Source organism: Mesocricetus auratus, unplaced genomic scaffold, assembly GCF_017639785.1.
Source record: "Mesocricetus auratus isolate SY011 unplaced genomic scaffold, BCM_Maur_2.0 Super-Scaffold_100013, whole genome shotgun sequence".
Classification (NCBI taxonomy): Eukaryota; Metazoa; Chordata; class Mammalia; order Rodentia; family Cricetidae; genus Mesocricetus; species Mesocricetus auratus.
In genome coordinates this window covers 29,476,776-29,501,650 of record NW_024429196.1, presented here as the reverse complement: position 1 = coordinate 29,501,650, position 24,875 = coordinate 29,476,776, and the positions used below count along the sequence as shown (strand labels likewise).

At 37.9% G+C, this 24,875-nt stretch overlaps 2 protein-coding genes, 1 long non-coding RNA gene and 1 pseudogene across 6 annotated transcripts in view; 3 read left to right on the top strand and 1 right to left on the bottom strand.

Annotated features, from left to right (window-relative positions):
• The window catches only part of Tasor2 (transcription activation suppressor family member 2), a 43,955-nt gene extending 37,441 nt beyond the window's left edge, over window positions 1–6,514 (top strand). For all 3 annotated transcript variants that reach the window (XM_005071738.4, XM_021228164.2, XM_013114652.3), the window contains 5 exons: window positions 363–488; window positions 1,152–1,305; window positions 2,081–2,186; window positions 4,977–5,158; window positions 5,578–6,514. In XM_005071738.4, coding sequence (XP_005071795.2) covers window positions 363–488; window positions 1,152–1,305; window positions 2,081–2,186; window positions 4,977–5,158; window positions 5,578–5,696 — 687 coding nt within the window. In that variant the 3' untranslated portion in view covers window positions 5,697–6,514. The remainder of the gene's footprint in view (window positions 1–362; window positions 489–1,151; window positions 1,306–2,080; window positions 2,187–4,976; window positions 5,159–5,577) is intronic.
• Window positions 6,515–6,731: 217 nt separating this feature from the next.
• Window positions 6,732–24,875, bottom strand: part of Gdi2 (GDP dissociation inhibitor 2) — a 40,174-nt gene continuing 22,030 nt past the window's right edge. For both annotated transcript variants that reach the window (XM_040755548.1, XM_005071737.4), the window contains exons 2-11: window positions 24,396–24,503; window positions 22,091–22,190; window positions 19,631–19,765; window positions 17,868–18,066; window positions 17,303–17,434; window positions 14,296–14,395; window positions 9,792–9,963; window positions 7,952–8,096; window positions 7,724–7,778; window positions 6,732–7,634 (exon numbers count right to left, since the gene is read on the bottom strand). In XM_040755548.1, the coding sequence (XP_040611482.1) occupies window positions 7,488–7,634; window positions 7,724–7,778; window positions 7,952–8,096; window positions 9,792–9,963; window positions 14,296–14,395; window positions 17,303–17,434; window positions 17,868–18,066; window positions 19,631–19,765; window positions 22,091–22,190; window positions 24,396–24,482 (1,272 nt within the window). In that variant the 5' untranslated portion in view covers window positions 24,483–24,503 and the 3' untranslated portion in view covers window positions 6,732–7,487. The remainder of the gene's footprint in view (window positions 7,635–7,723; window positions 7,779–7,951; window positions 8,097–9,791; window positions 9,964–14,295; window positions 14,396–17,302; window positions 17,435–17,867; window positions 18,067–19,630; window positions 19,766–22,090; window positions 22,191–24,395; window positions 24,504–24,875) is intronic.
• LOC121143523 lies at window positions 8,652–9,565 on the top strand. Its single transcript, XR_005880755.1, has 2 exons — window positions 8,652–8,952; window positions 9,068–9,565. It is a non-coding gene; the product is annotated as an uncharacterized LOC121143523 (long non-coding RNA).
• Window positions 22,675–22,732, top strand: LOC121143846 (annotated as a pseudogene).

The following is a 24,875-nucleotide window of genomic DNA, read 5'->3' as shown; positions in this document are numbered from 1 at the left end:
GGTGGCATATACCTTTAATCCCAGTACTTGAGAAGCAGAAGCAGCTGGATCTCTGTGAATTTGAGGCCAGGCTGGTCTACATAGTACATTCCAGGACAGACAGGGTTATAAAGAGACCTTGTCTCAAAAAAAAAAAAAAAAAAGCTGGGCAGTGGCAGCACATGCCTTTAATCCCAGCATCAGGAGGCAGAGGCAGGTGGATCTCTGAGTTTGAGACCATCCTGGTCTACAAGAACTAGTTTCAGGACAGGCTCCAAAGCTACACAGGGAAAAACCCTGTCTCAAAAAACCAAAAAGAAAAAAGAAAAAGGTGTTTTGTACTAGTATCCTTTTTTAGTAATAGCTACTTGTAAATCTTTCAGAGCATTCTAAAAAAAGGAGGCCATTCAGAAATTGAACTTCTGGATTTCTGTCAAGCTTTTCACGGAGAGAGTGAAACACTATTAGTGATCATCAAAAATGAAGACATAATATCACATTTGCATCAAGTAAGTTTGGAATCTCACAGTAAAAAGAAATATATTCTAGGCACCGAAAATCTGTAGTATTGTGACCCCCTGCTATTCTGTGCATTCTGTGTAGGGAAATAGCTGACATGTTTCCATTGGGCCTTTAGTGGGAAGATAACTGGGGAGGGTACAATGTGGCATACCCTACAGTCACCCAGGGGTCTTTCTGTAAGTTAGGTTGTTACCATGTCTAACTGAGAGGGAACTATGAAAAAATGTGAGCTAGTGTTTAATATTCTCACCTAATGTCTATTAAGAAAATCATGCTTTAAAGGAACTTCTATCTACCTGCTAGTTGACAGGAAATAATTGTTTGTCTCAAGGTACAACTTGTTTGTAGACACATGATAGTGACATGATCTCAGTGGTGTTGGCACTACCAGGTCTGTTGGAAACAGAATGAGTTTGTGTGACTTAAAACTATCTATAGGTCCCTGAACTTCAGACATGTTCTTCTTTTGAGTCCTCTTTTTAATGAATGTTGATGAGCATTTAATGGCTACTCATAATAAGGTGAGAACTTCTCTTTATGTGTGGCAAAGCTGAAGATACTTTCAGCTGCTCATGGTCTTTGAAACCTATGAGAATGTTAAATGTTCCTACATATACCTTTCTTCATGGAAGTCTTTTTATGTCTAACAGATTCCTTCTCTGCTGAAACTAAAGCATTTCCCCAGTGTCATCTTTGCTGGGGTGGACAGCCCTGAAGACATTCTGAATGACACTTACCAAGAACTCTTTCGCTCAGGCGGCTTTGTGGTATCAGATGATGACATACTTGAAAATTTAACATTAGGTTGGTCTTTAACTTTGAAACCTAGTCAGCTCAATTCCTCCTTATCCAGTGACACAAATACTGTTTCATCAAAAAGAAATCAACTCTAAAGAAATTAATTACCACATATTGAGGGCTTACTTTGTGCAAATTGCTCTACTAAATGTTTTTACTGTAGTCATTTTTAACATTTGCAAAGTTAGCAACATTTTGGGTTTTGTTTAAGAATCACTTCTCTGTTTTGATGACACAAGACCTAATGTCCTTCTTAACAAAAATCTTGAAAAAATGGCTTCCAAAAGTCATGCTGGTTAATTAATACCTTTAACACCCTAATGTAGTATTTACTTCTGATGGCAGGCTTTTTTTTTCTTTTCTTTTCTTTCTTTTTTTTTGTTATAATCTAAACCTGCCTTAACTCAGATCACATCAGATCAATTTGAATATCATTTCTGTACCTTCATCAGCATAACTTCTTCACATAAACTAGGTTAATAAAAATATTTATGTAACTTTTCTACTGCACTGAGCTCCTGCTTCTGTTCTGTCATGTGGCACGCTCAGAGCTTTAGCTGCAGGTGACCATCATGCTTTTGCACCTACAGTTTCCATTGTAGTATGACGAGTTAGAACTGGTTTGAGGAGTCACCGGGTATGCATTTATGAGACTGGACATTGGCCAGACATGGAAGAGGTAGAGACATTGGGTCTCTTCATTCAAAGTTAGAACTAATGGACCTTGCACTAACAACAAAAACTAAGACACATCTCTTTGCTGAACTTTTTTTTTCTGCAGTTCAACTGAAGGAAATTGTCACAGTCCTGGAAAAACTAAATGAAAATGGAAGATGGAAGTGGCTGCTTCACTACAGAGAAAATAAAAAACTCAAGGAAGATGTCAGGTAGTTACATGTGGAGAAAGGTGCAAATACCCTAGTTCCAGTTTTCTATGTGCTTTAGACTAGTGTAGCTCAAGCACCACAGTCACAGAATTTTGTCAGAATGGACATCACCTTTGGAAGATTTAGGTCTGCTGGTTAGCTTTGGGGTTTTTTATAGTAGGGAGTCCAGTGAAAGGTGTATTTACAGCAACATGTCAGGTTTTAAAAGTCCATAGTTAGGTCAGGCTCTGCTACCGTGTACAGAAATACGGTGAAGTATCAACTTGCTTTTTTGGATACTGATTCACATTTTGAGTTGTAGACAACTCACCTTAAATCTAAAGCAGTGATTATTGTTTTAAGTTCATTAATTTTTTTGCAGCCCAGTTTGCCTTCTCTCTTCTCATTCCATTTCCTCCCCCTCTCAACATTCTCGCCCCTCCTTTCTCTTCAGAAAAGTGCAGGCCTCTCGTGTATGTCAGCCAGCCATGCATATCAGGTTAAATCAATGATTTGTGTGTGTTAAGAGAAGCTTTTTCTTGCTAGCCGCTTTGGTTTATCCCCCGCCAGCCGCCTGGGCTCTGCTGCGATTTAGTCCCCAAATAACACACAGGAGGCTATATTAATTATAAAGCTGTTGGCCTTGCTTGTTTTTTACTAGCTAGCTCTGACTTAAGTAATTACCCCATAATTGTTAATCTAAGTATGTTTCTTACCGGAGAATAGTTCCAGGCTTCCTACCCCCATGGCGTTACATGTTGACTCTCTTGTGTTTCTCCTTCCCAGAATCCTCCTGGACTCCTAGCCCCATCTATCTAGATTCCTATAGGCTCAACAGTACTTTATTGACAAATAACAGGCAAATAACAGGACTTCCCCAACATGTGTGTGTGAATATGTATGTATTTATGTAGGTTACACATTTGTGTGCACAGAGCCTGGCAATCTATGTTAGTGTCTTCTATCACTGTCTGTTTTTAAGAGGTCTCACTAAATCTGGAACTCATCAGTTGGACTAGGCCAGTTGGTTGACTAGTGAGCCTGTCCTCATCCTAGTGTTGGCCTTACAGATGTGTGACACCACATCTGGCTCTTTATATGGGAGCTGGGGGGAGGGGTCTAAACTCAAGTCCTCATGTTTAGCCAGCAGGTACTTTACTGACTGCACCATGTCTGCAGCAGTGATTTACTTTGTTTTTTTTTTTTTAAAGAAAATTAGCTTTATTTGTCTGAAGAGATCTGAAGCCTATGAGAGTTTCTACTCATTCAAGGTGTGACCCCAAGTTCTCTGGTAACAGTAGGAAAAGAACTTAAGCAGATTGGGAAAGAATAAAATGGATAAGGTATTAACAGCATTTGCTGATCCATCAAGAGTTTGGGTTTTAGCACCTGTGTTGGGTAACTCACAACTATCTGTATGTCTAGGCCCTATTCTGGCCTCTGTGCGTATACACTTACACTGACATACAGATGCACAGACACATACATTTAAAGACAGAATAAAATTTCAGGTTTTTCCTTGCTGCAGGAGCTACCCAAGAAAAGAGGATTCACTAATAAAGTAGGGATAGTGAATGAAGCAAAGCAGGCTGGAGGATGTGGCCAGAAACTCACAGATGATCTTGCCAACCAGCTTTTTAAAAATCGTGTATGGGTGTTTTGCCTGCATGTATGCACTACATGCATGCAGTGCCTCCAGAAACCAGAAGAGGGCATCAGATCTCCTCCAAAAGTTGTTAGCCACCATTTGCATGCTGGATCAAACCAATGCTCTTAACAGCTAAGACACCTCTCCATCCCCAGCTAACTAACATTTTAGAGGGAAAGCTTAACATTAGTAATAACGATGTATTAAAGCTGTCATGTACACACCTATGAATAAATACATTTAAAGAACTAAAGACATATTTTTCTTTAGGAGATGTCTTCTGCTTAGTTTCACTGAGATTGGTAATCTGACCAGGAGACTTAAGTATGAAACATAAATTATACCTATTGCTGTCAGGCATGGTAGCATACAATGTAATCCCACAGCACTAAGGGCAAGAACAGAGGGAAATCTCTGGAATACAGTAATTATTAGCCAAGTTGGACTATAAAGCAAGACCCCTAACAAGATTTGTTGGCTTACATATAATTAGTGCAAAAGTCCACTAACATCAGTGAAAAAGCATAGTTGTGACTGCCTGAGAACTTTGTAGGACCTTTAGTTGCCAAAATACAAGATTGTTGTAATTACATGGATTATGTCTCTTAGAACGAGGCCCAAGGTTACAGTCTGTATTTTCAAAGGAATCATTGTTGTAAAGTTTAGAGGCAACTAATAGGGATAGTGCATACATGCTGGCCATTATGCCATGAAAAAGAACATCAAGACAGGCTCTTTGACCAAGTGGGTTTTTTGTTGTTTTTGTTTTTTAAGACAGGGTTTCTCCGTATTGCTTTGGAGCCTGTCCTGGAACTCGCCAAGCTGGTCAAACTCACCAAGATCCACCTGCCTCTGCCTCTTGAGTACTGGGATTAAAGGCCTGAGCCACAACTGCCCAGCTTGACCAGTGTTTTAACAACTAATTAAAATGAAAGCAAAGAGAGCCAGAGAGATTGTTTGGTACTTGAGAGATGACCCAAGATCAGTTTCCAGCACCTACATTATTAGGTGGCTTACAGCTGCCTCTCCAGATCCAAGGGATCAGAAACCCTCTTCTGGACTTAGGGGACCTGCACTAACATGCACTTTCTTTCATATAGATCCACAGTTCTTTTTCTTTTTCATGAAAGCAACAAAAGCTAACATTTCTTTCTATTTTCCAGGGTAGATTCAATTGCACATAAAAAGAACTTAATTCTGAAATCATATCAGAGTGTAAATATCATTGAATTGCTTCATTATCACAAATGTGACTCTCCATCACCAACAAAAGCTGAAAATTTGAAATGCTTGCTAAACCTACAAGTTCAACATATCAATGCCAGGTTTGCTGTCTTCCTAACAGGTAAGTTTAATCTGAGTCTAATCTTCATTAATGCTAAAATAGGACAGCTCTATAAATACCCTAAGTAGTTACTGAATGCCCTAAATATATGTGGCTTTTACCCATAGCTGGTAGTGCAGCATGTATTTTGACAAATACCCAGTAAGTCCTGAAGATGCTTGCCAAGGATTGCTGAGTTTCTCTAGTTCATAGCCTTCTAATTAATATTACCAGGTCCTACCAGTACATTTTTCTACTTTTCTGTGAGCCTTAGCTAGGCGGCCTGGTTTACTGAAACCAGTACTATTGTCCATTATGTTCTTCCCTCCCCCATGCTACTGCCATGCGTCTTGGTTTTTCTTATCATTCTAGTGAATTCTGCTACCTTGAGAAAAATGGGAAATGCTAGCTTTTTGCCACGGTTTTTTTCTTCTTTACAGACAAGCCAACTGTGTCCACAGAAGTCTTTGAAAATAATGGAATCCTTGTTACAGATGTAAACTACTTCACTGCAAATATACAAAAGATAGCAGCTCCATTTAGGAGTAGCTATTGGTAAGAACTTTTTGTAAAACTTCCGTGTAAGCTGGAATTACCAGCAGCAGACACTACCACTGAGGGAAAGAAAGCTGTTCAAAAACTGTTCTTTAGATTTAAATGGAGTACACTGTAAAGTTTTCGGTTATATTTCTTGGTTATTTTTGCCTTAACAATTTTGTGTTTCTATAGGTAATTAAACTACATTTTGGAGACTAGACATGGTGTATTTTCCTGTGTCTGGAAAACTTCAGATATACACAATCAATCCTCATCTAAAAAAATCAAATCCATGTTTCATTTTTCATACCTTGCTAGAATGTCATATTTCATCATGGACCATAGTTGCCATTAGTTCTGGGTTCCAATGTTAAATATTGTATTTTCCTTCTAAACATAATGCCCTCAAAACTATTAAGCTTACTATTAAAATTGAGACCTTCACACGTTTATGGGAAGTAAAGTCTATTTTAACAAGTAGCTGTTTCTGTGTGTGGTCAGAGGCTTATGAAGTGCATGTTTCGGGGATTTTACCATATTGTAAAAAAGTATAATCCATAATTGTTTTGTTTGTTGCTTCATAAGAAACACTACAAAGAAACATTTTTCTGTAAATGACAAATTTATACACTTTTCCACTTCAGGGTTTTTTTTTTTATGCTGCACTACAAAAATCAATCTGGGGAAGAAATTATTTATAATAATTAGAACTTTCTTAAGTCTTTAAAATACACAAAAAAAAACATTTGTATACTATCTATCTATTTGGAACAAAGGCTTTTATACCTAGTTTGGGGTTGGGTTTTTGTTTTGTTTTTTAATAAAGACAATTAAAATGCAGTTGCTTGTGCTGTGTGATTCAGTCTGTGTGCAATGTTTAAGCCATTCACCAGGATGCCTTTAATAAAAATCCCACTACAATGAGCCTCATTAACAATATTAAGAATAAGATGTAACTAGTCATAATGAAGCCAGGAAATAAATGGTTCCCATCCAAATCTATTAGGTAAGCTCTCCTACACAAGCAGAACAGGGTAGACAATATGGAGGACAGTGCTTTCCAGAGTTTGGCTTTATTTTGCAGTACAGAAATCATTTGGAGCCATTTTGAGACAGACATCATTGAAATCAAGGCTCTGTCAAATCAATACTGCATTGCAGCTTGGTCCATTGAAGAAGCCATACCTGGGATAAAAGGTGCCTCTATAATTTTACCTGCTTACCATAAGGTTCCTTTCCCCTTCTCAGCAATTGTAGTAGGTTAAAATACTACATACTGGCTTCCTCCAAACAACTCCCTAAGTCTAAAATTTGGCTAGAAGTTTGCACCCACATAAACAAAATATGTGGCTACTATTTGGGCCCTGCTTTAATACTTGACATAACAAAATAGAGAAAACTCTGAATGTTTTCCCAAACCAAAGGATTCAATTTAGAGTCCCAATATCAGGATGGCACAAATTGTATAGATCTAGCTCTTGAGCAGAGGCAACACAATCGCAAAGGCTACACTGATTAAAAGATACAAGAACTGTATCAAGTTCTCTATCGATATCAATATTTGTTTAGAACAGCTCCTTCACTTAAAAAAAAAGCCAGTCTGGTTAAACCAAACAGAAACAACCAATTCTGACCAGCCATTCCATGAAAACAAGTTAATACATGATATCAGAAAAGTGAAGGGAAGGAGTATTCACTGGTATAGCACTCTTCAATCTCCATTTTGATCATAAAAGCGGGCTTGCAATATTGATTTCATACAATATACATTATTTGCCAAATTTTAGGTTTGTCCTAATTATATGTACTGCTGTTAGTCTTCTCCATAAATGTCATTCTTCTTGCGCTTCATTTCTTCAAAGTCAAACTCGGATCCTGTCATTCTCTTATAGATATCTTTAATGTCATCACAGGTTGTCTCGAAGTGAGTGGTTGCATCATAGGCACGGGAAATAAAGATCTGGAATTAAGAATTATAGAGACTTCAGACTACTCAGAAATACTCCCCAACAAAGACTAGTAACATCTTTTTCAGATCATCACACTCACCTGGCTCTCTGTTCCCAAATCTTTAGGTACAAAGAGGTCACTGATGCTGACAAATCTATATGGGGAGAAACAAATCAGGATCACTGCTTTGCCTTAATTTCTGAGCCAAAAGCATAAGACTGACAGAGCAAGGCATTCTAAGGATTCACAGCAGCCAGTGGCTAGCCTGTCTTATTCTTAGACACCAACACCTCAGTTTCAGTTGACATGAATGAGCACAATACTCACTTCTGTTCAATTGGTTCCAAGAGCTCCAAAGCTGGTCTGATTTCCTTCTCTGGTTCCTTGGTCTCCACAGTTGTACTTACAATGGCAATGTATTTGCCCTGTGCTGCCACATTGTGTGCAAAGGAGATCATGCAAACATAGATATCTGGAAGAAATAACACCATACACACTGATGTTTGAAAACCGTAGGCAAAAAGTACACTCAAATTTTACTATATGGTTTCACTTCATTATAAATTAAAATTACTTAGAACAGGCAATACTGTCTAAACTTGTTACATATGGAGATAAACTAAGTTTTGGGTAAGTTACGAATATTTACTAACAAATTTCTCATAACCACATTATGGCTTGGATATAAAATGTCACCCAAAATAAATTCATACGCTGAAGAATTGGTTCTCTGCTGGTGGTGGTCTTAACAGATGAATGAATCAGCAAAGTACCAGTCTCATCAATCCATTGATGAGCTCAGAGCTAAATGGGCTGTTAGGAAATAGGATCTAGCACAGTATTCCGACCCTTTCATACAGTTGCTCATACTGTGGTGACCCCAACCACAAATTTCATTATTAGTATTATTTATTAAGTTTTGATTTGTTTTTAAGGCTTTGTTTTGTTGTTGTTGTTTTTCGAGACAGGGTTTTCTCTTTGTAACAGTCCTGACTATCCTGGAACTTGTTTTGTAGACTAGGCTGGCCTTGAACTCAGAGATCTGACTGCCTCTGCCTCCAGAGTGTTGGGATTAAATGTGTGCATCATATTTTCCCTGCTACTTCATCACTACAATTTTACTAGTTATGAAACAATGTAATATCTGATTTTCAGGACAGCTGATTTGTGATCCCTGTGAAAGGGCTGATCAATCTCCCAAGGGATTGCAACCCATAGCTTGAGAACCGCTCTAGCAGGAAGAAGTAGGCCACTGTGGGCATTGTCTGAAAGTGTATTATCTTGTGCCCAAGACCCTTCTTGTTTGCTGTCTTTCCTAGTCCTATGAGGTAAGCAGATTTCGCTGTCACATACTCCCATTGTCATAATACTTGCATATTTCTGTAACTAACCACTATTCTAAATACAGCTTCAAATGTAGAAATAATTTTTGGAATTTTTAAGTTTTTCCACAGGTCTGCAAATCTGCTTGGGAATCACTCAAAATGTGGCTATTGCAGGACAGTTATGGCGCACGCCTTTAATCCCAGCACTTGGGAGGCAGAGGCAGGGAGATCTCTGTGAGTTCAAGGCCAGACTGGTCTACAGAGTGAGTTCCAGGATGGCCAAGGCTATACAGAGAAACTTTGTCTCAAAAAACCAAAACTATGTCTATCTTTTTATTATAATGAAAATGTTCTGTGGTGTGGTTTCTTATTTGTATGTGTGGGGGAATCAATACTGAAAACTCCTAAGTGATATCTTGAGATGTGGGGCGTCTAGCAAAAATATAAGATATAGTTGAAAATCACTAGTTATATCAAAATTGGAACTGAAATTTTTAGACCAAGTCCTGACTTAAATCACATGTGGCTAAAACAACCATTAAAACCACAACAACACAATCAGTTGAAACACAGTGGTATGAGTTGAACTAATAAATGAAAAGTTGGAAGCCTGCAAGCATTCATCCACGGAGTCATTCATTCTAGACATGAGGCTGAGGTTCGAGGTAATGAGTACCAGACCAACTCCATTTCAGTGTACTGCTGCAAGAAGGACATCTGGCTGCCCAGGTCTGCTTCCCATATCAAAGTCTCCTTAGTACTGAGTAAAACCTGGAATGTGGGTGGGAACACTAAGAAATCTCACATAATTCTACTCTTAATGGTTGCTCTCCAAAACTTACCTGACTTACGGTTGACTTGGTTCTGTGGAATGATGATCTGGCAGGAATTGGCATCATTGGTGTTCTTGATAGGGTGGCTAAGGATACAGATCACTCTGATTACCTGGCCCACTTTTTCAACCCGATCTTTTACATAGCTGGGGTCACAGATGAGCTGCTTACAGCGAGCAATCTGTAACAAAACATTTAAAGGAACATTATACAGAAGACACAGGAACATGGTCATATGTCCAGCATTCATGTATTAGAAGGCTAAGATCTCTAAATCAATCCTAAATGTAATATTGAATCTTAAAGACTGAGAAAAGAATACAGATGGAGGACTCCACTAAAAACCACAGCACTCAATACAGATTGGTACCTAGTACTAGCACAAAGAGAGAGAGGCCACAGGAACACAAGAGAAGCCAGAAATAAATTTCCACACTTTCAAGTGATTTTTGATAAAACCAATTATAGGTTAAGGAAACTCTTAAAAACTTGTGGTGCACACCTGTAATCTTTGCACTCAGATATAGAGGTAGGTTCACAAGTTTGAGACCAACCTGTTCTATATAGTTGAGGTCAGTGAGGAGTACCTGACTGAGACTCAAAAAACAGAACAAGCCATTGTGCTGGTAAAAATTATCCGGGGGAGGGGATGGGAGGGGTGGGAGTGGCGGGGCTGAAACTTAACTAAAACCATAAGAGATGAGACTTGAAATACAAAAACTCTTAAGGATAGAGATGTAAGGAGAAAGCTTCATTTATTGTAATAACCTGTTTTAACCCACCAAAGACTCACAAAGTAGACTTCATGAAAGTTAAAATTCGTGTGTATCAGTAGGTATTAAACGTTTAAAGCAAAAAGGAACTATGAGAAGAAATATAACTGATAAAAGAAATGCTGCTGGATTAATCCTACAAAATTGCACCAGCAGCATGCAGCATCAATTTCCACATATAATGACAAAAGCTTAAAAGGGATTTTAGAAACAGAACAACAGAGACAAGCAGAGACGCGCATGACTCCTTTAAGGGAGTCTTTCTGACGCAGCATAAGCAGCAAAAAAACTGCAAGGCTCTTTTAAGAGGCCCTGCTAACAACTGAATGGTGTACGAGCAGCTGGTGGCAGCAGTGACCACATCTCCAAGCCGGCAGCGTGCTGCTTGATGGCATCATAGACCAAGGTAGTGAACACAGCTCTCAATACTGGCAATAAATGTACCCCCACCATCTTGGAAAGCCAGTGGCTAAAACAGCCATGGCTTTAATCTTAGCAATGTTGTTTAGCAGATAAAAGACCTCAAACCAGAAAGGGATTTACAGTAAAGACAGATTTGGATGAAGAAAAACCTCTAGAGGGTTTTAAACATATACATAGGCTTGGGAGAGAATAGAAAAAGGAAAAAAATAAGAGTAGCTGGGCAGTGGGGGCACACGTTTTTAATCACAGTACTCGGGAGGCAGAGGCAGGCAGATCTCTGTGAGTTTGAGACCAGCCTGGTCTACAAGAGCTAGTTCCAGGACAGCCTCCAAAGCCAGAGAAACCCTGTCTCAAAAATACAAACAAACAAAAAATTGAGTAATAAAAAAGCCACAGACTAATATAGTTTGATGAAATAAGATCCCCTGAAACAGTGGCCCAGGTGGTCCAACATTCCAAACAGCTGGGGCAAGGCAGCCTTGCGGACCACTACAGCTAGGACTTCTGGGTTTTCTTAGGCTCTCCATGACAGGGCCCGGAACAGCAGAAAGCAGTTTGGAGAGAATGACGCCCAGATTCCCAAATATTGTTTATGTTGTTTTTTTCCCATTTAAATGGGGTGGATTAGAAATGGTAATGATCACAGTCAATGTTCTTTTAAAGGAAAAAAAAGGGAATACGATATAGAAATGAATATTTTGTATTGGTATGGATTTTCATTTGTTGATACAAATTTAAGGTCAATTTTGTTACATGTATTACTTCTCCTCTTGTTTAGCTATTGTGTTTATACAGGTTTTAGTTTTCCTTAGCTAGGATTAAAGATAAATTACATATAAGACTTCAGACTCACAAAGATAGGATAGATGATAGAATATATTCTATAAATTTTGCCAAATGTTAATGAGCTAAGTTTTATAACTCTAGTTCTTACTTGATAACTGTACGTGAGAGGCCAGCATGGGACTGATCCAGACCCCCCTGAATATGGGTGTCAGTAAGGAGGCCTCGACAATCTTTGGGGCCTCGGGTACTAGATCAGTATTTATCCCTGGCATCCGAATGGACTTTGGGAGCCCATTCCATATGGAGGGATACTCTCTCAGCCTGGATATATGGGGGAGGCCTAGGCTCTGCCCCAGATGATATGACAGACTTTGGAGATTCCTGATGAAGGGCCTCACCCTCCCTGGAGAGTTGAATGGGTATTGGTAGGGGGTGGGGAGAGAGGGGGAGCTGGGATTGACATGTGAAGCAAGCTTGTTTCTAATTTAAATTAAAAAATCATGAAAAATGTACAATTAAATAAGATGATAAGTCACCTGAAATAGTCAAACGTATAATTAGACTTTAGACTCACAAAGACAGGATAGATGATAGAATATATTCTATAAACTTTGTCAAATGTTAATGAACTAAATATTGCAACTATAGTTCTTACTTGGTAATTGTTTTGTTATATATTTTACTATGTTAAAGTTAAAACCCTTCATTTTATTTAGACAGAAAAGAAGAGATGGTGGGACATGCCACTCTGTAAACATGTCTCTCTTATTGGTTGATGAATAAAGCACTGTTGGACAATAGGGAAGCAAGATAGTTGGAACTAGGAGTCAAGGAAGATTCTGGGAAATGTAGTAAAGAGAAGTTGTCGTGTGATCCAGGCAAGAAGTGACATAGGGCAGAATCAGCACATAAGCAGGAACAAGCAGGAAATCGCTCTCTTCTCGTATCTGCTCCTCTCTTCTCTGCAGAGACGCTGAGCAAACACGATGTAGACCCCAAGGGAGTAAGAGGCCCGGACCTTTTCTCTGGTAAGATGGGACCATGTGGAAATACTGAGATTATTAGAAATGGGTTAATAATTTAGACAGCTAGCCAATAAGAAACCTTAGCCATTGGGGCAGAGAAGGGCAGCAGGACCTAGCCAGGTCAGAAAACCTCAACGTTACAAAATAATATCCAAAGTATATCAAGAACTGCTATAATTCAACAATTAAAAAAAAAAAGACCTGATTAAAAAAATAGGCAGTGGGACAGGAGGTAGAAGCAGGTGGATCTCTGAAGTTGAGGCCAGCCTGGTCTACAGAGTGAGTTCCAAGACAGGGTTACACAGAGAAACCTTGTCTCTAAATAAACAAACAAATAAATAGTCTGTAAAGAATATGAACAGAGATTTCTCCAAAGCTCCACAAATGGCTAAGTACCATATCATGAAGCACCAGTGATGTACAAATCAAAGCCACAAGATACTTATTAGGATGCCTACTACCCAAACAGAAAGTGATAGCTTGAGAATGAAACATAATATGGCTAATGTCACAGTATGACAATTTCTCAAAAAAAAAAACAAAAACAAGATTACTACTTAATCCAGCACTTCACCCAATTGATATTACCAAAGAACTGAAGACAAGGTCTCAAAGATAGTTATTTTGCACACCAGTTCTCATAAGAGCATCACTCAAAATAACTATTTGGGAAAAGGTGATTTACAATTTAATATTCAGTGTTTATAGTGTTTTTTTTTTTTTTAAACCAATGTACTGGGATGAGCCTACAAAGTCTAAGGTCCTAGATTCCATCCCAAGCACTCTGAATAAATAAACAACAACAAAAATCTCCAAACCACCACAACTATATTTACAGTATTGTCTTGAATCTATTATCTTCATAACTTAAGTTCAGAATTACTGAACTACAGGTAACCATTTAAGCTAGTTTTTGCCCGTAATCAATGTAAGTTTTCCTTGTGCAGTTGCAAGGCATTCAGAAGTAATTCAAATCCAGTTCTACTTGACCTCAAAAGATTATTGTTGGACTGCCATGTATGTCCTAGTAGAAAGTAAATAATAGCTGGGCGGTGGTGGCGCATGCCTTTAATCCCAGCACTGGGGAGGCAGAGGCAGGTGGATCTTTGTGAGTTCAAGGCGGGGCTGGATCGACAGCCTCCAAAACAATGCAGAGAAACCCTGTCTCGTAAAACCAAAAGAAAAAAAAAAAAAAAAAAAGAAAGTAAATAATCAGTGTATGGTATAGCACTGGAAAGATGGCAAATGTTTCATATCAACACCATGAAGCCTCCTGAGAGAACACAGCTGTGTGAAGATGAAAAAACAGAAAAAAAAACTATAATAACTTTAAACAATATGGGGGGAGAGGGGAGAGAGGCAGGGAGGGAAGGAGGGGGGGAAGCAGGAAAGAAAGGGGGGAAGAAAGGAGGGGAGGGGGTATGTCTGTCCCCAGGACATAATATCAATGTCCACATCAGATTAAGTACCTAGCAGACAGTATATTTTATTCACAAGAATAGTTACCTCTCCTTCAGACTTTACACCAACCACTTTTCCATTTTGCACAATGATTTCTTCAATTGGTTTATTCAACATGTAGGTACCTCCATATATAGCACTTAACCTAAAAAAAAATTTCAATTAGAATTCACAATTACTTGAATTGTTAAAAATCTCCCTTCTTAATTAAATCTAAATGAATTATAGTACCTACTAATTAAAGGTACTGGGCCATAAACAAACAAAAAGACATGACAGTGTGAGGGAGAAGTGTTGGGAAGAAAGGGTTTGAGAGGGGCATAAAAAGAACATAGTGGGGGGTGAGTAAAGAAAAAAGGTGGTTGAATACAGGCAAAAAGGAAATTATGTCAGTTATAAAAAATATGGATAAACCCAGAAATCATGTTAATCAAAATAAGAGACTTAAAATACCAAATCACATTTTTTCCCTCAAATACAGGATTTGAATCTGTATCAATATTTCTCTATATATTCACAATATATAACGCAATCAAAGAACAAGGGAAACGAATGGGAGGAAAAATAAAAATAAAGATTTAGCTGTATATGCAGCATGCACATGCACATACACATAATGGTAGAAGTACTGCTCACATCCAGTAAAGCTCTGATATCAACCCCAGTACTACACAGAAGAAAGAGGCAGAAAAAGGGATGGAATTTATGACAAAGACACATCTCCCAAAATGAGAAAGAGAAAAAAATGACAAAAACCACATGAACAGAGCCTCATCAACACAGGGAATGGTGTAATGCCAAAAGATCTAACACACAAGAGACTGGCGCTCCAAAAGAGAAGAAAAATGTGACCAAATAGCTGGATAAATAATGACCTAAAATTCTACATTTGATTCTTTTAAAAGTAATCTAAATATTCAAACAGCAAGACTGTCAAAAGCCAGATCACTGACAGAAAGAAAAAAACGCAAAATACCCGAAGAAAGAACTCAGGGACAGCCACTTTCTCATTCAAGCCAAGAACCAGTCATGGGGAAGGCTATTTCCAATGTGCTAAATGAAAACAGGCTACAACCAACAAAGTCCTTCAAAAAGACAGTAAAATATTTTAAAATGAAGAAAAGTGAGCCTGGGGATGTAGCACCATCTTTTAGGGCTTACCTATGTGCCGCCACACCCAGTAGCAGCATATTAACAGAATACACAGACAAGCTGCATTATTAACTCAATGACAACCCACTCAACAATAAAAAGCTGCCTAAACTATGATGAGAAGAGAATTTAATCTCGCAAAACAATCCATCAAAAAACTACTAAAACTATTAACAGAAAATATTTCTAAGACTGGGAATAAGACAAGAATATTTGTTTTTGCCAATTCAACATTTTTCTAGTCCTAGCCAGTATAATACAATCAAGGGTGGATAGGGTACAAAATGCATACATATTTTAAGGGGAAAATCTACTCTCTGTCAGCATAGCTGGCATAGCTATGTATAAGGAAAATTCAGGTAAGTCAGAATAACTGAACTAGAATAATGAGCATAGCAAAGTTAATACAGAAAAATTAATTGGGCATTATATACATTAGCATCGAACAACTTAAAAATAATTAACAGCAGTATCAAGATAAAACACTTCTAAATAAATGTGAACAAAATTATATGAAAAGCACAGTGAAGACAAAGTTAAACACAAGTGTGTACCAGAAGACTTAGTGTTAGTATAATGAGAATTTGTCACAAATTGATATACAGACAATCCAGTTCCAATAAAAAAACCTAGCAAGTTTTTCTAGAAACTGACACCCTGAATCTAAAAAGCAGTAAAGTACCTACAATAGCCAAAATAAATTTTGAAGATATATAGTGGGAAGAGTTATATCACTTGACTTCTAAGACTATAAAATTATAAGGACAAATGTGGTAAAGGAATAGGAAAAACAAATTAAATCTGAACATAAACAGCCTCCAAACTAGACCTAACCATTACTACAAGACCACTAGAAAATGAAACACACAGAGAGACACAGACACACATACACACATCTGTAAATGCAGATGGAACAAGTAAATACAACAGATTAAAGGGCAGAGGCTCAAACCATAGTTCACTTAGGCATCAGCATTCTTTCAAGGTGAATTATAGCAGTTACATAAAAAGGCAAAACTATAAGCTTCTCTGGCCCTTAGGCTAAGCAAACATTTCATAGTACTCAAAATGCATTCAACAGATGTAAAATAAGTTTGACATACTGAACTTTATTAAAATACAAAACTCTTTTTTAAAAGATGCATTCATTATATATAACATGTTCTGCCTGCATGTATGTCTGCAGACCAGAAGAGAGCACCAGATTTCATTACAGATGGTTGTGAGCCACCCATGTAGTTGTTGGAAATTGAACTCAGAACCAATGGAAGAGCAGATAGTGAGTGCTCTTAACCTCTGAGCCATCTCTCCAGCCTTTTTTTTCCTTCCCCCTTTTGAGACAGTTTCTCTATATAAAAAGCCCTGACTGTCCTGGAACTCACTTTGTAGACCAGTCTGGCCTTGAACTCACGGGATCCACCTGCCTTCTGCCTCCTGCCTCCTGCCTCCCAGGTGCGGGGATTAAAGGCATTCACAACCACTTTTAAAAGATGGAATTATAATGATGTAGCATATCCCACCCACTTGGGCATTAAAACATAGATTCAATCAAGGCCATCCTGGTCTATAGAGTGAGTTCCAGCACAGGCTCTCCAAAGCTACAGAAAAACTCTGTCTCAAAAGAACAAATAAATAAATAAATAATAAGATATATATATATGTTCAATCAAGGCCAGCATGGTATATAGAGCAAGTTCCAGCACAGTCAGGTCAGTGCTACACAAAAAAACCTGGGTCTCGAAAAACCAAAATAGTAATAATAACGATAATGATATTACTATAAAAAAACACAAAACAAATAAATGGCTTCTCACTATTCAGAGACATTTTTCACTTTCAGTAGTCAGGATGAAGTCTAAGATCAGCAGGGTTATAGTTAACAGGTTAAACAGGCACTCACCTTGCAAATCCTTGTGGCAATTCTCCAAGGCCATAGAGAGGATAAAGGTACGGGCTTTTACCATATCTTGCCAAAGATTCACTGTAAAGCTTAATTCTATTAATGGTATCACAACACGGCTGATCTAAGTAGCTGGGAAAAATTAAAACAACATTAGAAAAAAACTACTTCTTTCTTGTTTATTTTAAACTTTTTTTTTCAAACTACTTCCCTCTCGTTTCTCTTAAAATGTCCTAACACTAACTTGCAACTAGAACCTCTTTCACATGGTCACACAACAGCATACAAGCTCGTTTGGAAAATGAGAGATTCAGTTGAATGTTTAAAGAAAACTAAAAATCTGAAAACCAAAAGTTTCTGACTGGAATCCTCACTCTGTATTGTTGATTATCTCTTCAAATACACTGACTAGAAACTGAAGTGCTTGGAATTGTCTATGATACAGAATAGGAACTGCAAAGTTGCCTAAATCCAACTGCGGTACACACAACAGACCTCCTGTCACTGCTGGCAAACATTTTCCAGCTTGTGCAAAGCCACCAATGAGATTCATTAATCTACTTACTCATCTGTTCTGTATAGTGCAAGAGAATGGCCAGTAAAGTCTATAACATCTTGGCCCAAATCAAACTTCTTATACAGCTCTCTCATTGAGGTCTTCTTAGGGTCAACACCCTCGAAAGTTCTAGGATCTTTTTCATCAAAGTTGGCAACATAAACTAGGAACTTCCTGAAGCGGCGCTTTTCAAACAGTCCCATTAAGCCTGAAAAACATTTTTTCAAAAAGCACATACTCACAATAGGACACTGACTCTTTAAACATCAATGTCATGACTCAACAAACACAATTCATAGAACATGGGATCTAGATACATGGCTTCCAAGGGCACAACACTTTAAAACACATCACTCATAAAGTTCAATTTTACCACAAAACTTCAGGTAAGGAGTACATATTTGGAGAAGCTGAACCTTAGAAAACATTGTTCCAAAGGCATCTATACCGTTGTTTTTCCTCTAACAATGCACATCTGTATTCAGTCAGTTCCCAAAATTATGAATGCTGCTCCTTTTCCCTCTTCTGGCTGTAAGACACACTCTTAGACCTAATGGGAAAAGACGCTGAAGACAGCAGGAAGAATTAACAGCAACCACCTTCAGAAGCTGATCACACTGTGAGTCACTTACTTTAATGAAATCTTAAAACAATCAGCGAGCTCCTCTACACACTTTTTTAAAAAACAGCTATAAGCAGGGCTGGAGAGAGGGCTCAACAGTTAGGAGAGCTTGCTGCTCTTGCAGAGGATCCAAGCTCAGGTCCAAGGACCCCCATGGTGGCTCACAACCATCTGTAACTCCAGCCCCATGGGGATCTAATGCCTCCTTCTGGCCTCCAAGGGCACCAGGTGTGCATGTGGTATGCACACATATATACAGGCAAATAATCACACACAATAAAAATAAAGTATCTTTAAAAGAAATACACTGAGCAGGCGGTGGTGGTGCACGTGTTTATCCCCACACCTGGGAGGCAGAGGCAGGTGGATCTCATTGAGTTTGAGGTCAGCCTGGTCTACAAAGTGAGTTCCAGGACAGCCAAAACTGTTACACAGAGAAGACCTGTCTCAAACACCAAAAAAAAAAAATAAATAAATGAAAGAAAGAAAGAAAGAAAGAAAGAAAGAAAGAAAGAAAGAAAGAAAGAAAGAAAAGAAAGAAATACATTGGCTGTGGGGGGACATAACTTGTCTAAAAACTAAAAAAAACAGTAAGTTAATATTAAAAAAAAACTTCACACACAAGAGACAAACAGAGGGAGAGAGAGAGAGAGAGAGAGAGAGAGAGAGAGAGAGAGAGAGAGAGAGAGAGAGAGAGAGAGAGAGAGAGAGAGAGAGAGAGAGCGCGAGCGCGCGCTATAACTAAATCCCAAGCTCTATTACGCCAGTACTCCTACTAATAGCACACAGCTGGTACTAAGAAAAAGCTAAGAAAACTTCTAGTTTTACATCCTTTCCCTCCTCTCCTAAACAGAAGATTAAGAAGGGCCTAAAATAGTGTCTGGCACACAACTGGAAATCAATAACTATCTGTTGACTAGATAAATGGGTTTCTGAGACTCCTTTTCACCATAAAAATGTCATCATTCTGATAAATAAGAATTACTTACTTGCTGGGCGTTGGCAGTGCATGCCTTTAATCCCAACACTCGGGAGGCAGAGGCAGGCAAATCTCTGTGAGTTCGAGGCCAACCTGGTCTACAGAGCGAGTTCCAGAACAGCCTCCAAAACAATACAGAGAAACCGTGTCTCAAAAAAAAATTTTACTTACTAGATGCCAGTGCTTCTGCTTCAGTGGAAGGAACCTTGTAGATTTTCCCCCCCTTGTAGACAAAGCTCCCTTCAATCACTTTGAAATCCATATAGCGAGTGACCTCTGTGTAAAGTAACATCTTCACCAACTGACCTAGAAAAGTCAAGTAATGCAAGCTGTCACTCAAATGTTACTACCAATAAAACTTAAAATTTTCCTAACATTATATAGCAATTCTTACCAAGAAGTCCCTAAAGCTATATTTTCAATGGTACGATTAGAAATACACACCTTAAGCATACATTTAAGCTTAATGTTACAACTTGTAGGCTAACAAAGGCCATGAATATATACTAGTGAGTGAATTTAGGCAACCTTGAAGTTCTATATCAGTCACATACAATCCCAAATATTTCAATTTCTAAGTCAACTTTTATGTATTAGAGTATATTAACATCAAATAGATTAAGGACTACAGTTAGGAATACCATCTGCATATAAGCCCAAGGAGGCTCATGTGCCCAAATCAGCCAAAATTTTTGTGAGACCAAAATCATTCTAAAGATGATTTGAAAGGATAACTACAACAGGGTAGTCACATCTTTTTTTAAGTTAGGGCTGGGGAACATAGTGGAAAAACATTTGTCTAGCATGTCTAGCATTCGAACTGCAGAACAACAACAACAAAAAAACTAAAAATGAATAGAAATTAGAGAAATAAAATACAAAGAGATTCTCATGCAGCAGAGATTAAAGTACACTGGACAACTACATTAACTGTCCCCAATATTAAGGTTTGTGACCTTAAAAGACCAGTGGATGTTTTATAAAGAAAAAGATATACAATAGAGCTGTGCAGCAAAGTCCCTGTCTACAAAGGCTGCCCCTGTGTCTTCGGAGAGGTGGTATCTATAAGGAGTTCACCATAAGGAAAACATAACAGAAAATAAGCCAATTCACCAATAAACAAGAAAGCTGGTAAATAACTAAAACTCATTCCACCCTCTAGTAGACAGATTTTGTTAAAAATTCAAATTTTACCTTACAATGACAAAATGGCAGAAACAAAAATGAATACTATCAAGGACTGGCTGATAATGGTAATGGGAAAGGCAAATGCCAAATGTGGCAAAAACAGAAAAAGTCTTCTGGAAAAGATCCATAATTCTCTCCTAAGGGTACACAATGCTATCTGTCATCAATCGCACACACCCCTTTCCTCCCTCTTTATTACATCCCTAACACATGCATTAATACACAGGCTGAAAACTACTTGTTAACTGGGACTGTACATACAAACACTTATGTGTATCTTGAACATCAAAATGTTAAGCACAATTAAATCTAAGGATTATCCCTATCACTGCAAAGAAAAAAATCCAGATAGTGGGATTCTGACTATGCAAATTTTGTTTCCTTTTAGATTACTGTTAGTGTTACCTAGACTATACAAACTTGTTGATGATTTACAAGAATTCAATTAAATTGAAAAGAAAACTCAAAGTATCTACAATACAAACTATAAAACATAACTAAAAAAAACGGAAAAAGAGTAACACATACTGTATTTCACAGGAAATAAATTTGCAACTTAAAATTTAGTTTTTCCTTTATTTTCTATTTTTCCAGACAGAGCCTCCCACCGTGAGACCTGGTTGACTTAAAATTCACTTGTAGCACAGGAAAGTCCCACACTATTAGCAATCCTCCTGCCTCAGCTTTCTGAGTGCTGGGATTACAGGTATACACCACTGCACCTAGCTCATTTTTCAATACCATCTTAGAAAAAAACACAGACACCACAGAAATTTTAAAGGATAGTTCAGTCCTCTAAAATAATGAAAAATTAGGTGATCAACAGCTAACTTTTAAAAGGCCATTTAAGATTCAGGTTCCCAAGGGGTAGTGGTACATGCCTTTAATCCCAGCACTCGGGAAGCAGAGGCAGGTGGATTTCCATGAGTTCAAGGCCAGCCTGGTCTTCAGTGTGAGTTCAAGGACAAACTCCAAAGGTACAGAGAAGACCTGTCTCTAAAAACAAAACCAAACAACCAAACAAAAACTCAGCCTCTTCTAGATCATCACCTGCGCATTAAGAAGAAAGTCTCTTGCAGGTACTTACAATGTTATTATATTTAGAATTTTGGTTTGTACTATACCACAGGATTTGCAACAAATGTTTCTGTGTGAAATGTCTACAGTTTCTTACAATATTTATACATACATATATAATATATATCACAAAATCTTCGATTTTAGTATGCTCTATGTCATATAATGATTTTGTTTCTTTTCAGAGCTATCTTCTATACCCCTTCCCTCCATTCTTAATTAGACTCCAGACACTTTCAATGAAGCATATTACTAAACATACTGTTGACATCAACCAATTCCCCAGGGCCTCAAGACCTGGGATAATGTTCTCTACTTCCAACCCAGAGTTCATACACTGTCATAAATAATGTCAGCATTCTTTACCATTGGCCATAAGGAACTTGGGAATTAAATCAACATTCCAGTCTCTTCCTCTCCCCATTGATGCTGGTGGTTGTCCTGGTAACTTAAATCTTTTGTATAACTAAAAACAGAAAAAAATATCAATAATGTAACAAGATGTAATTTTTCACTATAACTTCAATAATTTTTGGATTGAGAGGCTGAGGTATATATAATACAATTGTAAGAGGCAAATCACTTTATCTTTAATCAGATAAATATCTGTCAAGTAAACTTTTATCTAATTAGATAAGACTTTCAGGTCTCAATACATTATGTAATTAAATAACTCACGAATGCTAAGATACAAGCATTGCAGAATCTTTTCCACTTATTGTTCAATCATTTAAACTCATTCCCCCTAATTTTTGCTTCTCTAGCTACACAAGTTTAAAAAAAAAGTTAAATACTTCAAATCTAGAAAAAATAGTTAAGACTAGTTCTTGTTAGCTTGTAGTGTTTAGACTTTACTGAAATACAACTGATGTATAAAACTTACACATACACAATGTAAACACTTTGATAAGTGTGAACACAAGCTCACACTAAAGAATACTAAGCACACTGTGCTCGCTTCGGCAGCACATATACTAAAATTGGAACGATACAGAGAAGATTAGCAAGAATACTAAGCACACATTCACCTCCAATGAGTGCCTCCCAGCATGATACAGTATGAAGTAATCAACAATGTCCTTCAACCCAGTAGCCTGTACTTCTCCAGAGAAAAAGTGGAAAGGGGAAAGGTGGTGAGACTTGTAGATTAAGAGAACAGAGAAGAAACACAAACAACGCTCAAATTTTTAGTTAATCAAAAGCCTACTGAAGAGCCAAATATCACTCTCTTGAGTTACTGGAAATCTGAATATAATCTAAATATTGTTCATTTTCATAAATGTAGTGGCATTATGATGGTGTAGAAAATGCCATCCTTAACAGATGGAAGCTGAAATATTTAGGTCAAGTGCCACAATGTCTTTTTTACTTTCAACTTTTCAAAGCCATAAAAAAAGCTAGGTCTATTGGTACAGACCTACAATCCAGCACCCTAGAAGCTGAAGGGAGGGGAATCTTGAGTTCAAGGCCAGCTAGGGCTATATAACAAAACCTTGTCAAATTTAAAGAAAAAGCACAGTATTTGTTATTACAAAAAAAATCCAATCAAACATAAGATGTTATCTACTGGATTCAGATGGGAAGTTTTGCTACACTGTAATAAAACATTCTTTCAACTATTCTATGTTCTTAAACACAAGAATAAACTTCTTGGTACAGGTATTACATATAATCAGGCAGTGACTTTAGTACTCATGGAAGAAGTATACATTACTTCATGAAGTGTTAATCCTCATGAATGTAAATTTTTACAAGCTTCAGATGAAGAAATAAATTTAGAAAAACTCACTTAAAAATGAATCCTGTGCCCTGCCCTGCCCTGCTCCCTCATCCCCAAAATAAAGGAAAAAGGATAGTGGAGCAAACAGCATTATGATTGGAATTACAGCTATGATTTTGTAAAATATTCATTTAATTTTATTTTGTTTGCATTGGTGCTTTGTCTGAATGTCTGTCTGTATGAGGGTATCAAGATTCCCTGGAACTGGAGTTACAGACAGTTGTGAGCTACCATGTGAATACTGGGAAATGAACCTGGGTCTTAACCTCTGAGCCATCTCTCCAGCCCACAGCTGTGCTTTTTTAATCCTGCAAACACAATTTTGTAATCTGGAAAACAGGAATAAAGTATGCAAAACTTTAGAGACAAAGGAGGCCAGCCTGGCCTACAAAGGGAGTTTCCGCACAGCCAAGGCTACAGAAAGAAACCCTATCTCAAAACAAAAAAACAAAAACAAAAAACAAAGACTGAGACAATAAATAAGGCCAGGTGGCAAGTGATGGCATTCTGCTAGCACATTGGACACTCCTCCCATTCTTCTTAGCCCACACATTTCTACAATCCCCAAACTAGAAGCACCTAAGAATAACAGAGCTGAAGATTTATTAAGTAGAATATTTAATAAGCCAAAACTGCCAGATATGGTGTTCCGTGCCCTTAATCCCAGGGCTGAGAAGAGGAGTCAAGTGGAGGGAACTCTGTGAGCTTGAAGCCAGCCTGGTATATATAGTGAGTTCCAAGATAGCCAGGGCTAAGTAGAGAAGAGAGAGACCCTGTCTCATCCCCTCTCCCAAATAGTACTAATAATGATCCAGAATTGAGACCATCTCCAAAAGCTAAAGTGGAGACTCACAATTCCTACACATAGATACACTGAGCACAGAGACTTACATCTTCCAGTGGTGTTATAGATGCGCTTTCTCCTCCATAGTACGGGTTCTGATCCATGTGAAGAACCTTCTTTCCATTCACTGACATTATCCCCGACAGGATACATTCCTAAAAGGTAAACGTGTATTTTTTAAAAGAAAAGAACATACGTAACATGTTTAAATGGTTCTTTATTAAAAAGTAAACTCAACAGCAGTCTCATAGTAATTAAAACACTTGCTCACCATGACAAAACCAGCAGACCTAAAAGCCTCTCTCCGGCTCCTGTGAGTTCCCAGGTGAAAATTTGTTTCACAATAATGGGATGTATCAGTCACTGTTGTGTACTGGGCTGTCATTTATAGTAATACCAAATCACAAGCAGACAGGACAAAGGCAGAGGCTTTCAACTACACCCTGTCACACCAGGCATTCACTAAGGTCATTAACGAGGCATTGAAATTTAACTAAATAAAGGCACATCTGAAATACCAACCTTTT